Source organism: Vigna angularis, chromosome 6 (genome assembly GCF_016808095.1).
Source record: "Vigna angularis cultivar LongXiaoDou No.4 chromosome 6, ASM1680809v1, whole genome shotgun sequence".
Lineage (NCBI taxonomy): Eukaryota > Viridiplantae > Streptophyta > Magnoliopsida > Fabales > Fabaceae > Vigna > Vigna angularis.
In genome coordinates this window covers 33369168-33384257 of record NC_068975.1, presented here as the reverse complement: position 1 = coordinate 33384257, position 15090 = coordinate 33369168, and the positions used below count along the sequence as shown (strand labels likewise).

Sequence of the window (15090 nt, the reverse complement as noted above, 5' to 3'; positions counted from 1 at the left end):
AATTTTGTTTATAGAATAGTGATAGGTTGACATTCTTTAAAATTTATATTACCATTTAGAATTATTTTTCATTTAGTAATTTAATTGAATATTTTATTATTGTATAAATTTATAGAAAGATAATAATACTTTAACAACATTTTTTGACAATATTTTAACATCATCTACGTGTATTGGTCCATATTAATGTTTATAATTATTATTATTGATTGTGAAGTAATTTTGGATCAATAACCAAATGATACATATTAAAATGTTATAAAAAAAATATTATTCTTTATAAAATTATGGAAATTGGAACGTGAGTTGTGAAAAGTATTTTTTTTTCCTTTTTTTTTCTGCTATAAATGCTAATGAGAAGGAGAGCGTGAGAGTCAGATTACTTCTATATATAGTTCGTAAGGCCTATTTCTCATTCATGCATCATTAGCATTCGCCACTTCTCAGTATTTTCCCCATCCAAAACCTCACCCTGTTCTGCTTCTCTTTTTCATAGTAATAGTAACAAGCGAACAAGAACCATGGTTGTTCTGTCTCAGCCAGCATTGAACCAGTTTTTGCTTCTGAAACCATGCAAGTCCACGCCCTTGTTCACGGGGATTCCTGTGGTCGACTTCACGCACCCCGATGCCAAGAACCTCATAGTGGAGGCCTGTAGGGACTACGGCTTCTTCAAGCTCGTGAACCATGGTGTTCCATTGGAGTTAGTGGCCAATTTAGAAAACGAAGCCCTCAGGTTCTTCAAAAAATCTCAGTCAGAGAAAGACAGGGCTGGTCCCCCCGACCCTTTCGGCTACGGTAGCAAGAGGATTGGCCCAAACGGCGATGTCGGTTGGGTCGAATACCTCCTCCTCAACACCAACCCTGAGGTCATCTCACCCAAATCACTCTCCATTTTCCGTGAAAGTCCTCATCATTTCAGGTAAAACAGAGTCCCCTGTTTTTCTTCTCTCCTGAAAACATCCTACTCACACGTTCATCATGATATAATCAATTAAGCCTAAACCCAACATTTTAAAACAGAGTCAAAACATGTTTCAGCTGTTGGGTCTGTGGGATTTTTATCAGATCACTGACATGTGTCTGCAAATTTGAACATTTCAAATGGTGTCTTTGGTTTGTATTTAAAAGCTTGATAACTAACCTTCTTTGGAAAAACAGATAACTGTACTTTTTTTTTTTTGCTTTGATGTTTTGAAAAGTGCGAATCCGTTTGTGGTTTTCAACATTTGTAGCAGGAGTTAATTTCTGAGCAGAAATAGACCCAAATCTTAAATTTGAAGAAAGAAGTGACATTTTGTAGTGATGTGTTTGTGGTACTTTTCAGGGCGGTGGTGGAGAACTACATTACAGCAGTAAAGAACATGTGTTATGCGGTGTTGGAATTGATGGCAGAGGGGTTGGGGATAGCGCAGAGGAATACCTTAAGCAGGTTGCTGAAGGATGAAAAAAGTGATTCATGCTTCAGGATGAACCACTACCCGCCGTGCCCAGAGGTGCCAGCACTGAACCGGAATTTGGTTGGGTTTGGGGAGCACACAGACCCACAGATAATTTCTGTCTTAAGATCTAATAGCACATCAGGCTTGCAAATCTGTCTCGCAGATGGCACTTGGGTTTCAGTCCCACCTGATCAGACTTCCTTTTTCATCAATGTTGGTGATGCTCTACAGGTACCATTAATGCCTCTCCCCCCAACGTTTTCATCTACTTCTTTAGCATTCCATAACTTCATTTATCATCATCTTAAACAATTTTTTAGTTCAATTCAAGTTGGGATAAGATCGGATGAATCTTAATGTTTTAATTCTGACGAAGGATAAAAATATCATCCGAAGCGTGTTATTTCATGCTCAGTTTTTCCTTTCTTGTTTACTTGAACTGTTTGAATATCTGAATGACGTGTCGCGAAAAGGGTCACTTATCCTTGGTAAAGAAAACTAGAAAAGACATTCCGACAAGCATATTCATAAGATGATTTATTTATTTATTTTTGTGGGTATCTGTGTCTGTGACCAAACGTTGTGAAACCAAATTGAAACAGGTAATGACTAATGGGAGGTTTAAAAGTGTAAAGCATAGGGTTTTGGCTGACACAACGAAGTCAAGGTTATCAATGATATACTTTGGAGGACCAGCGCTGAGTGAAAAGATAGCACCTTTACCTTCAGTGATGGTAAAAGGAGAGGAAAGTTTGTACAAAGAGTTCACATGGTGGGAATACAAGAAGGCTGCGTACACTTCAAGGCTAGCTGATAATAGGCTTGCCCCTTTCGAGAAATCTGCTGCTGATTAAGCAAACACACCCTTCAAATTCTACTCATTTTTCGCACGTGTTATTACCCCACTTTTCTTTCTTTCTTTCCTTTTTTTTCTTTTGTTGTGTGTCTGTCTAGGTTTCAAACACTTGACTCCACTTGACATATATAGAAAATGAATAGGTTAAGATGTTTATCATTTTATTTTTCTTGTTTCATCTAAATGTAACAGTCAGTCACTGCTACTTCCCTTCCCTCTATTGTCAACTCTAGTTACATCTTTTTGTGTTACACCTCTTGTTATATATCATCTTTTTCTATTCCTTTTGCGGTGCACTCTACGAGAAATCAGGATAAACATGGATAATCATCCACCTTTTTATTTTTCCCGATTTAAAAATAAAATACGAATTAAATTATATAATTTTAATAAAAGAAAATATTTATATAGAAAGAGAGAGGTTGCAGCCATCATCATGTCCACATTCTCGTACTTTGGGTTTTCCACCTTTACTTACCTCTTGGAAGGCTACCTCGTAAAGAGGAAGATCTGGTACGCGCAATCGACCAAACACTGAACCGTGTAGTGAATAGGCATTGATAGGTGCACCTTGCTGGCTTCCTTTCGGCCACTATATTTATACTTGTGCTTCGCACTTTAAATTCACAAACATATTCACAAAACCATCTGACATAATTAAAAAAGGACAACCTGTGAGGTATATGAAGCAAAACAACACACATGGTTGGATTTCAACAAGGCACGCATAATTTTCTGTGGCAAAAAAATAAAAATGGATTTCATTTTAAGCTTTGATTGAAAGCAGCTCCGTGGTTGATGAACATAGGGGAAGTTGGATCAGATTTCAGTGACTGGTGTTTCCTCATCGTAATTTCTCTTCTTAGCAAGGAGTTTGATTTAAACCCTTTCATTTATTTTATTACTACATTAATGATTTTCACTTCGTGTTCATCTACACCACTAAATTCAATATCATACACATTAAACCAACTTGAAAAAACATTAAACCAACTTGAAAAATTATTTTTTGACACACCTAAATTTTTACATTTTTTTATATTACTTTTATCTTTTAATATTTTTTTTAAAATATAAAAACTTCACACTCTTATAATCATTTTATTATACCATTTATCTAATAGTTTCACATTTATTATGAAACTTGTTGATGTCCAAGTTTTATTGCAAGCATAATTTTAAAATACAAATCACCTCTTAAATTTCAGTTTAATTTGTTTTATGGAGTGAAGATAACACATTAACTTCTCACTTAAATTTAATTTTTTATGGAGATAGTTTGAATAATATGTATATTAATTAATAGGTTTTAAATTAAATAACATGGAAATAAACAATCGTGGAGTGAAATATTTTAAAGGATTATAACTTTTTTTATTATATTTAAAATAGTGTTAATATCTTACGTAGGTTAAAGTCATGTTTTATTAGTAGTTTTTTTAATTAATTATCTTGAAAAACTCTATCGGTGGTATAGACTCAATCATTTGTCCTTGTAAACAATACGTGTAAATAATTTTATATGTAAAGTTTATTTGTATTGAAAGTTTTTTTTATAAGAACTTTTAGATTAATGTGACCAATTGTTATGATAAAAATAACGATAAAAAACATTATAATTGAAATAATGGTGGATTGAAAATTTTCAATTCGAAGATGAATTATTGTGAAAGAAATTAAGAAGAAATTGTTGAAAATATAAATGTAAGTGTAAATTCTATATTGAGTAGAAATAAAAAAGTTAAACACTTTACAAAGTAAAAAATTCATTTATTTTAAGATTTTTAATTAAAAGATATGTTATTTTCTTACATGAGTTGAATTCTTATTCTTATTAGTATTGTGTTTTTTCAATGCTGTCAATTGTATAAAAAAAATATATTCTTCCAATATGTTATTTTCTCACGTTAATACAATATCTCTTCATTCTCTTTTTTAACTTGGACTACAATTAAAATATTATTGTTTTGATTTTTCATGTCGCAGTTTAGTGTGATTATTTCTTTTTTGACATCACAAATGCTATAGATGCCTTTTTTTCTAATTGACATTGCTTAGAATTTTCATATTCTATAACAAAAGTGTTTTATTCTAAACATTAACAATTAAAGATTCACTTATCTAAACTTAAACATCAAAGTATGTTTAGATACATTGTTTAAACCTAAGCATCGAACCTCTGACTTAAACATCAAAATATGTTTAAATACACCTAATCAATTAAAGATTTACCTATCTGAACAAGAGAAAAACAATTAAAACATAAAAAAAAGTTGTTTAAGTGAATACTTAATCTATATATCCGAAGCAAAATACTATATTATTATCATATAATTAAAATGTTATATATATATATATATATATATATATATATATATATATATATATATATATATATATATATATATATATATATATATATATAAAGTTCCAATGTCTCACTAAAGTTGACCTTAAAAATAAATCAGAACTAAAATTATAAACATATACCATAAGTACGTACATGTATCGAAATAAATATAAAATATCTTAACAGGGTATTTAAAAATAATAATAATTATCCTACAAGGCTTCAAAAGTAATTTGGAATTATACCTTCCAAAGACAGAACATTCCACTTTTTTTATCAACATTATTTGTTTATGTATCATATTATCATAAAAGAAGTCAGAGTAAACTAATAGAATATAAATTATATAAAGTAGGACTATCAAAATGTATACATTAAATCTTATTTCACCAAATACTTTCCGTTTCAAATCTCACTTTTGTTAAAGACCATACCATTTAATTCACCACCATATATAATGTATACTCCAATGTAAGTAAATAAGATATAATATATGATTTAACAATTTCAAGAACATAAATGTTAAGTCAAATTTAGATTAAAAGACTACTCATTTTGAAAGCCTTTAAAATATACATGATTATTGACATAGAATGGGACCAATTTCGTACACATATTCAACAAAGTTATGTACAAGTATCTTAATCAAATTTGAAAGATGTGATACTTTAATTTCTTTATTAATTTGATTTTCATTTTAATATTTAATATATAAAATAAAATGATGCATTTCTTTTATAAAGATAATTAGTGTTATTGAACTTAATTATTTTTTCATTCAAGTTCAAATATAAAAAAAAAACTTTTGAACTCTCATAGGAATTCAATTCAAAATACTCACATCTATTAAAGAATTTAAAACTTAATTAGGTTCTATTTTATTTTTTGATATAAAGTCATAAAATAATAATCACGTCACTTTAATTAACAACAAATATTTAATTAAAAATATTAAACATTTAAGTATTCAATTAAATATTTTTTAATAAAATTCTTCTTAAAATTATAATTGAGTTAAAACTATTTCTAGTGTACCCTTTAAATTTAACTCGTAATATTATTCTTCATTTGAATTTTAAATTTTTCACTAAAATCAGGTCTTAGAAAAGTTGCTAGAAAATTTTCCACTTTTTGTTAAATGAACAAAAATTTGAAGACGAAGACACTTCTACCGTGCAACGTACTGGGCACCTTTTTCCATTGAAAGCATTTCTCTAGGCTTTTCTTTATCCTTTGTTATGCTTCTCTTCTCTAACTTTTCACTCTCTTTTTTTTAAATACAGTAAAAATATAAATAAAGTTAAATTCATTATATCCCAAAATCAATCTTCTAAATTATCCATAAAATCTCAAATTTTAAGAAAATCCACCTTCATATCCAATTACAATTAAATATCGAAATACCTAATTTATGACTGATATCATCATAAATCACCTTGGTTCACAATTTGTTACAGAAATATATTTTTTGAAATTTCTGATAATTTAGTAGTTCTTAGAAAATTTCTGACAAAATAAAATAACAATCATCAGAAAACTCTTTTGCAATTCAAAACTTGAAAAAAGAAAAGAAAATCGCTAACTTTTGTATGTGGATATTAATTACTATAGTAACTATTTTATATATTATTTTATAAATTAAAATTTATTAATCTTTAAAATAATCACTATTATAAATAAAAATTTATAATTAGTTATCAATTACATTAGTCATCAATATTTTTGACTAATAATGAAATTAGAGTCTAAATTGATGAATAATATATTAATTAATGAGTCCGAGAAGAGTTTTTTTTAAAGATGGAAATTAATAAAAGTTTATTTAAAGTTATTAATGTTACGAGAAAAAAATGATTAATTCGACGATTTTATCTATTGGATAACATTTATTCAAAAGTATTTATTGCCGATGATATTAATAATGATTGCATATATACTTACAGATTATTATTTATTTATGAATTTCGTTTCGTAAAAAATAAGTTATAATTGTTATTTCTTATATTCTTTAAAAACTATGTTGTTTAAATGAGTAAAATATATATTTTAAATTGGGTACCAACAAAGTTTTATATCGAATAAAATAAGATATAGACATGAATTTATATGTACATAAGATATTTTCATTGATAAAATGTTTTTTGGAGTAGTACCAAAACAAATATGTAAAAACTTGACCTAAAATATATAAAGTGTGAAACTTTAATTGTATGTCCCTCTTCTAGATAAACCAAAAATCATAAAATATTTTCAAAAATTTTAAATATTTATATACAAGGGGCTTTTATACGTTAAATCGTTCCACCAAGATTTAAATCGTCAATAAAATGTATAAAAGTTGTAAAAAAAGTTTTAAATTTTGTAACAAATATTTGAAAGCGTTATTAATGTCTGCGATTATTTATTAAAAATATCTGGGAACAAAACGTGTATGTAATTAAATTTGAAATGAAACATTTAGTACACACATGACATAACATATCTATCTATAGATTGTGTGGGGAAACTTGGTGGATAGCGCGTAGTGCAAGAATGGTATCTTATTAAAGTTTTGTTTTACTTTTTGTTATTAATTTCCAAGGTTTCCTTCAACTGGAGCAGCGTTTCTTGATTTATTTGCTTCCTTCTAAATATAATATGAAAACGAGCGCATCTTTTCACCACTCACACCGCACTTTTCACACAAACCTAGTAGAACTTTTCAACAAACACATGCATCAAACAATAAATACAATGTGACCCACAAAAAATTTAATCTATTAATTAAAATTAAATAATATTTCGATTTTAAATCATTCAATAATATGTTAGAATCAATTACTATATATCTATAATATTATCTATTTTAATACATAAAATTCCGCCGTAATTTTATTATTAAAAGACTTAAATAGATATAATACATACTTTTTCATCCATTATGTTATGTTTAATATTTAAAAACTTCCATTACAAAAATACTTGGCCCACTATAGATCACAAATATAAAAAAGATAAATGTTTTAATTAATGTAAAATACAATTTTTTTAAAATATAAGATTTTTCAACATTACGTATATGCAAAATTATATATGTATAGAAGACTTTAAATTAATTAAATATAAATTTAATTAAAAATATATAAACAAAGATAATGTTCATTTTACAAACAGATTTTTTAAAATAAATATGATGTGTGGTCGTGAAGGGGAAAACATATAGGCTGTGTTCTTTTGGATATATTTGGGAGAGATGATTTGGAAGAGATGATTTGAATGGATTTGAGGGTAATTTTGTAGTTGTTTTTTTGAGTGGATTTGTGGATAATTGAGAGTGGATTTGGAAATAAAGTTTGTGAGAATTAATGTAGGATTTGTAAAATACCACATTTGAACCACGCTCAAGCTTGTGAGAATTAATTTAATTGGTAGAAATTATAAATTACCAAAATACCCCTCTTTATAAAATAAATATAAAATGTTATTTATTAACGCACCCAATCCACCTTTGAACCACGCTCAAGCTGGAAAAACCGATTACACCTTTGGTAACCGATTACACCTTTGGCAATTCGTATAACTTCCCAGCGTAACCGGTTACGCAGTCCCCGTAACCGATTACACTCCATCCAAAATATTTTTCTGTTACCGGATCTTAAATCTGCGTCTTCAACCTTTTCTTCTCCATCTGCATGTGCTCTTATGTGCTTCAACCTTTCCTTGCCCATGCCTGCTGGTATTTTCATAACTCTGTTAAGGGCAAAATAGAGATTTTATTGTCAATCAGCGCAAATCTTCGCATATATGCGAGTGACCGTATCAAGGGGTATCTGCAAATCCATTCATATCCATCCTTGCAAATCCACAGAAGCGAACACGGCTACACTAACAATTCCGTCTTCCCTAATCAGCTGCTACAGTACAATCCACCCAAACGAACACACGCATAATGATGAAGGTGAAAAGTATGCAAGAAAAAAAAATCTTAAACACCCTTTGTTTATGTGTTTAGAAATAAAAAAAATTATTACTTTTTCTATACAAATTGTATGGTACAGGACACATACCGAACTATTAGCGTCCAGGACCGTTGGGTCAATGCCTTTGTGTTAAGAGTGTTACTTCCTTCACCACTCCATCTTCTCCCTCCACCTCCCCAATTTTTCCTAAATTTCAATCTTACCCATTTTAATTTTACTTTTATTTATTTTACTTTTTATTTTTTAAAATCCTAATCCCCTTTCACTTTCACTCTTTCTCTTAGAGGTAAGTTCTCACCCCCTATCTCCACTTTCACTTTCTCTCTTTTTTTTCAAGTTTCACGTCCGTTAACACCTAATCTAATTAATCCCTATAATCTTCTTCGCCAACAGTGTCACGAGTCCTCTTCACCTTCTCTACGTCACAACCATATATCATACCCTGTGACTTTGAATATCATAACTAATTTATTGAATTTACACCACATTGAGAAATCCTCACATCAACATATGTTGATGAACTACCCCATGAAATTTGTTGTTCAAACTGTCAACTTCTTTCTATTACTTTTTAAAAAATATGACAAAAGTGATCAAACCATATACTATATAATGTAACTAAGCTTTCGAGAATAAAGAATGAAGAAAAGGCAAAAATGGAGAATGATGTTAACGATGTGGAAATTGAAAAGAAAGAGAGAAAGTGAAAGTGGGTGAAGGGGTGGGGGCTTGCCTATGAGAGAAAGAGTGAAAGTGAAAGTGGATTAGTGTTTTAAAGAATAAAAGGTAAAATAGGTAAAGGTAAAAGTAAAAAGGGTAAGATTGAAATTTAGAAAAAATTGGGGAGGTAGAGGGAGAAGATGGGGTGGTGGAGGGAGTAACACTCTTATGTTAACAGTTAACCAGGTTAATATTGGGCTAGCGACAAAATTATTGTTATTGGGCCAATAGCTTGGGCAAATAAGCGTTTATAAATTAGGGTGTTGCTCCCTCCACCTCCACAGCCTTCTCTCTTCACCTCCCCAATTATCTTTAATTCCAATTATATCCTTAAAGTTAAAATTTTTTACTTTTATTATTTTATTATTTTAATATTTAAATATAAACTAATATAAATATACATTATTAAAATACATTAAAAAGATATTCAAAAATAATAAATCAAAATATTAAAATATCTAATAAAATAATAACAGAAACATAAAATTAAAACAAAGCTTAAACGGATGTCAACATCCGTTTAAGGCGAAACGGATGTCGACATCCGTTTTGCCTTAAACGGATGTTGACATCCGTTGAAGGATGTCATCCTTCGTTTTCATTTTACGTTTTAGGGTTAAAGGATTATTGGAAAGATTATTGGAAGGATTATTGGAAGGGTTTAGGGTTTAAGGTTTAGGGTTTAGGATTATTGGAAGGATTATGACTACGTACCTGGAGAGGAACCACGACAAGCACACTACACCACAAAAGCATTGCACCACGTACTGCACCGAAAGCAAGAGGAAGATTGCTTGATAATTCTTTTCACGATCACTGAGCTTTGCAGAAAAATATTTTATTCATACAAGGAACTACGTAGGTTATCAGTGAAATATGTTATAAATGAGTAAAATTAAAAAACAATAATTCTAAAAATAAAATTTTACTGAGGGGCAAAATAGTAAAGGAGGGGTGGAGGGAGAAGGCTGTGGTGGTGGAGGGAGCAACACCCTATAAATTAATAACACAACGATTAAAGATATCGATATTGATTATATTGATTAAAGATATTGATTGAAGATATTATTAACTGATTAAAGATGTTTATGAGTAAAAGACAAAAATTAAAGGTAAATTTGTTTTGTTGGGCCTATGCCATTTTAGGGTCCATGAAATAACTTATAAATAAAAGGCTAAGCCGCAAAGGTAAGGAGGTTTTTTAACTTATTTTGAGTACTCACTCTCTACTGATTGTTATTATGTCAGAGTATCTTTTGCAGGTATCTTTCCACGTTCTAGACTTGAAACTCTAGGAACAAGAGTACAATTGGAAGGTTAGTCACTTATCCCTACATATATACACATAAACACTAATTATAACTTGAACTGATATATGATTTTTTATTCAATATTACAAAAATATCACTACATTTTTTTTATCAATGTTTAACCGGTATAAAGTTTTTTATATTATTTATAATTATGTCCCGGTTACTTTTTACACCAAGTATATTATAATGATTTATAAAACCGCTAATAAAAGTGAATTTTTCCCTAAAAAAATTGAGTTTGTTGGGTGGTTTGAATAGTACTGTTTTATAGTGCGGCATGGTCAACAGAATTGTTATTAAGTATAAAGGAGATAAGTGTTGTACATGGTCAACGACACTTGTACTGTTGAAGCAACTTCGTGTGCTATTCCTTTCATTTGCACATGCAATGTCTATAAAGGTAAATTTAGGTTAACAACAACTGCATTGACACTATCATTCAAATGAAAATGCTGCTCTGAACTAGGTGTTCCCATATTATATTGTTTTAGACAAAAGATTCTTTGATTGCAAGAGAATAATAGAGAAACGAAACCTAGTATCACAAAACTAACTTGAAATGAGTAACACATGTGTGAACTTGATAGAAGGACTGTTCAAAGATATTTTCAGTCGATTAATTATCTTCATAATCAGAGATTAAAATGTATATGGTTTCCATAACCTAAACAATTTAAGAAACATAGACAAAAGTATAGATGCTGATAAGAAAATATATTGTCTTTTAATTTGTTTCATGTCGAATGAACATTCATCTCAATTACTTATCGATGATGAAAAAGGTAACTGACTCATTGCTTAGACAGCTTAAGTTTATACCTACATATAAATGTGATAATATTTCCATATTAATTGTTTATTTTGGGGTTGTTAAAATAGTTTTCGGTGAATTGATTTTGTCAAATGCTTTGTGATTCTGTGCGGAGTTGTTTTTTTTTTTCAACAGAATATTTAAAAGAAAACCTTTTGGTTTTTGTTGGAGTTATAATCCATCGATCCCAACATAATTTCCTAATTTTACTTAGTGAGAAATAATATAAAAATTTATTGGAATTAGAATTAATATTGAAATTCAACTTTTTAAACCGACACTAGTTTCAATTAGTGAGTGTGAAAAATATTCATATATCCTCCAAATCAATCTAAATTTTTTAAAATAACCGTTCTTGATAGTTTGGTTTACTAAGTTCAAATATTCGATCTTTATATATATATATATATATATATATATATATATATATATATATATATATATATATATATATATATATATATATATATATATATATATATATATATATATATATAATTCATTTTGTACATATTCAATCTTTTGGAGTTACATACGTAACTAAGTATATTCTATTTTCTTCTGTATGCGAACAATTTTGGTATAAAGTGGTCAGATTTTACAAATATTCTATATTCTTATTTCTTTTCTAAGGATTTAAGAAATTTGTAAATCCAATATATCAATTTGTTCTATTCGTTTTATTGTTTTTATCTTATACAACATTATCAAATTTTTTCCCTCGTTTGAGCGTTAGATAATTCTTTTACAGGTAAACCCTTATTTAAACCTTATCAACAACTTAACAACAAATTATTTGATTAGCAATACAGGACTAGTATTGTTTTCTCCACCTTCGAAGATTCATAATCTTGCAAGCTCAACATCTATTTACTTAAATATAATAGTTTGATTTTAATGAATTGATATCAACAACTTAAAAAAAAATGGTAGTGACAAGTGATTAAAAGTCGTGTTTAATGTAATTAGTAAACCAACCTAGATTACCAAAAGTAATTCGATACATAGTCATATCTTTGAACATTGTATGATATAACAAGGATAATGCTCAAATTCTGATCTACGATATATAAAATGATTGGAGTAAATCGCTACTTTAAAACATTTTCATTATAAAAAAATAAAACAACACTTGGCATATTAAACAAATATCATATACATTTCCCATTGTTACATTAATTTTTAGGCAAATAAAAACCTTGTTTTTTTACTCGATTAGTTTTTTGCGGAACTCAATGTAAACAATGAGAATATATATATATATATATATATATATATATATATATATATATATATATATATATATATATATATATATATATATATATATATATATATATATATATATATATATATTCATAAAAGCTTGTATGTGAAGTTACCATAAGTTAATCTAAAGAATGAGGTCCCCACAGCAATTATGTTGTAGCTCTTGATGAACACGAATATTAGTGACTAACATCCTAATAAAAGAAACTAAGGGTTCATGCATGTGCCACTGCTTTTAAACAAAAAGAATTGATGGACACAAAAAAGAAACCCATATTTAACTTTCAAAAGTATATAATATTCTTCGTGGGAGAGAAGAATATTCCATCAACAAACTGTTTAATATTCTTTCACCAACTTAAAAAATACATTGAGAAACGAATATTGTGAAAGCGTCACATAAATTAGTCACCATTTCCCACGGTTTATAATTTAGCTGCCATTTGTAATCATTTTCTTCTTTTAGTTTTTTTCTTTCTAGATGATTTGCCTGCTAGCTCTTAATCTTTTTTTTTTTTTAATTTTAAATTATTTTTTATTTCTAAAATTGAAAAATAAAACTCTCTCAGTTCATCATATTAAAAGTTATTTGTCAGACTATTGTTCAAGAAACGTTTTGAAGAATTACAAATAATAAGAAACTTCAAAATCTAGATGTGCTGTCTAACATGATTGCAGTAAACACTCGATTATTGGTTAAAAAAACTATCTAAAATGGTAAACTTCGTCCAAAACGTGTTCTTTTCTTTCTTCTCACAAGAACTCCATCTAAATCTAAGAGTTAGCATGAGAAAATTTACAATGCGTACTTCTAGACTAACATGTATGATTATTTTAGGGTTTATTTACGATGAAATTCACGTAATAACTGTGCGATTCTTATAAAATATAGAATGGTAGATAGATGTGAATGAGCTCATTTAAACTCTTTTTAATTGTATAGTTGGGGAAGTCAACTATATGATTATTTAAAATAATAACCTACTTTATTTCCAGAATTAATGCACAAAGGATCTATCAGAAAGTTGAATTGTGTTATAGCACAGAATATTCTTGTTCATCTTTATGTATTCATAGGTCGGTTCCGTTTTCTTTTTCCTTTCTGAAATTTTCACACTGTAATGCGATTCGATTAAACTATGTAAACGTTAAGTGTATTAATTGATCCGCTGCTGCGAAGTACACCCGACATTACAGTAAATTTGATTCCCAGAACTCAAAACATTATCATGTTTTTCATCGTTACTCTTTCATTCATACATATCTTTACTAATTATATAATAAATACTAATAACTACGTCCGAATTTTTGAGTGTGTTAAACATAGAGCCATCAAAATATATTAAAACAAGTGATTGGTTCACCACAAATTTAAATTAAATCCCGTTAAAAAAATTTACAAATTTCAGTGTGGTAAAAAATGACTCGGTTTATTAAGAATTTAGCTTAGTGAATCAGATTGATTCATCAATTAAAACATAAAAAGAACCACTTCATTATTAATTAACCATTCAGCCCAAGACATTAGTAATTTTTTTTAATTTTGTAGAAGAGAAATCCTAAATTAAAATTATTTAGATTTTATTTAAAATTATGACTTAGTTTTTTAAATAACCGACTTATTTGTCTAAAGAAAGAAACAGACTTAAAATTTTTAGATTAGATTGAAAAATAAATAAAGTATAATTTTTTCAAATAAATGAATCAATCCCTTTAATCTGTCTATTCATAATAGATATGATGAATCAAATCAGATTTACTTACTAAGTCATCAATAGATGAAAATGAGACCAAATAATTCGTTTTGATAATCATATTTATAACTCATAGATATAGAGAGAAAAGGACACGATGTCCATGGCACAATCAATTGTAAGTTGTATTTTGTGTGTCTTATCTGTTTTGAAAATGAAAGAACATAAAATAAATACTACCAACTTTTCTATTTATATTCTGACAACCTTCCTTTGCCCAGGGTCCCCTCCCATGGTACTCCTTAATGTAGAATATCTAGCAATCAAGAAAGTGGGATCCACATTCTAAAGCTAATTAATTTAACTCACACTCTAAAGTTTCCCTCTTAAATAAATATAAATATGCTAAATAATTTAAACTTTGTACAACTCATAATAACATGATTTAATTCAAACAAAATTTTCTTTTTTATGATGAATGTTTATTTTTAGAAAGAGGTAAAGAGGAAAATCAAATTGACTTTTTTTTTTTATTTTTTTTATATAGTATTGCCTATAGTTCTGTTGTAGGCCTTATCAGAATTTACTACTAATTATTGTGTCAGTAGAGTTTAATGTTTTCAATTAATATTCAGTCTTTGATGAGGATGATTCTTATCCTGAATGAGTTTAATAT

General features: G+C 28.4%; 1 protein-coding gene across 1 annotated transcript; it reads left to right on the top strand.

Moving 5' to 3' along the window:
- Positions 1 to 439: 439 nt before the first annotated feature.
- On the top strand, positions 440 to 2547 carry LOC108341762 (gibberellin 2-beta-dioxygenase). Its single transcript, NM_001329831.1, is given in 3 exon segments — positions 440 to 922; positions 1328 to 1673; positions 2045 to 2547. Coding segments are annotated over 3 exon segments (999 nt in total). The 5' UTR covers positions 440 to 521; the 3' UTR covers positions 2297 to 2547.
- Positions 2548 to 15090: the final 12543 nt, after the last annotated feature.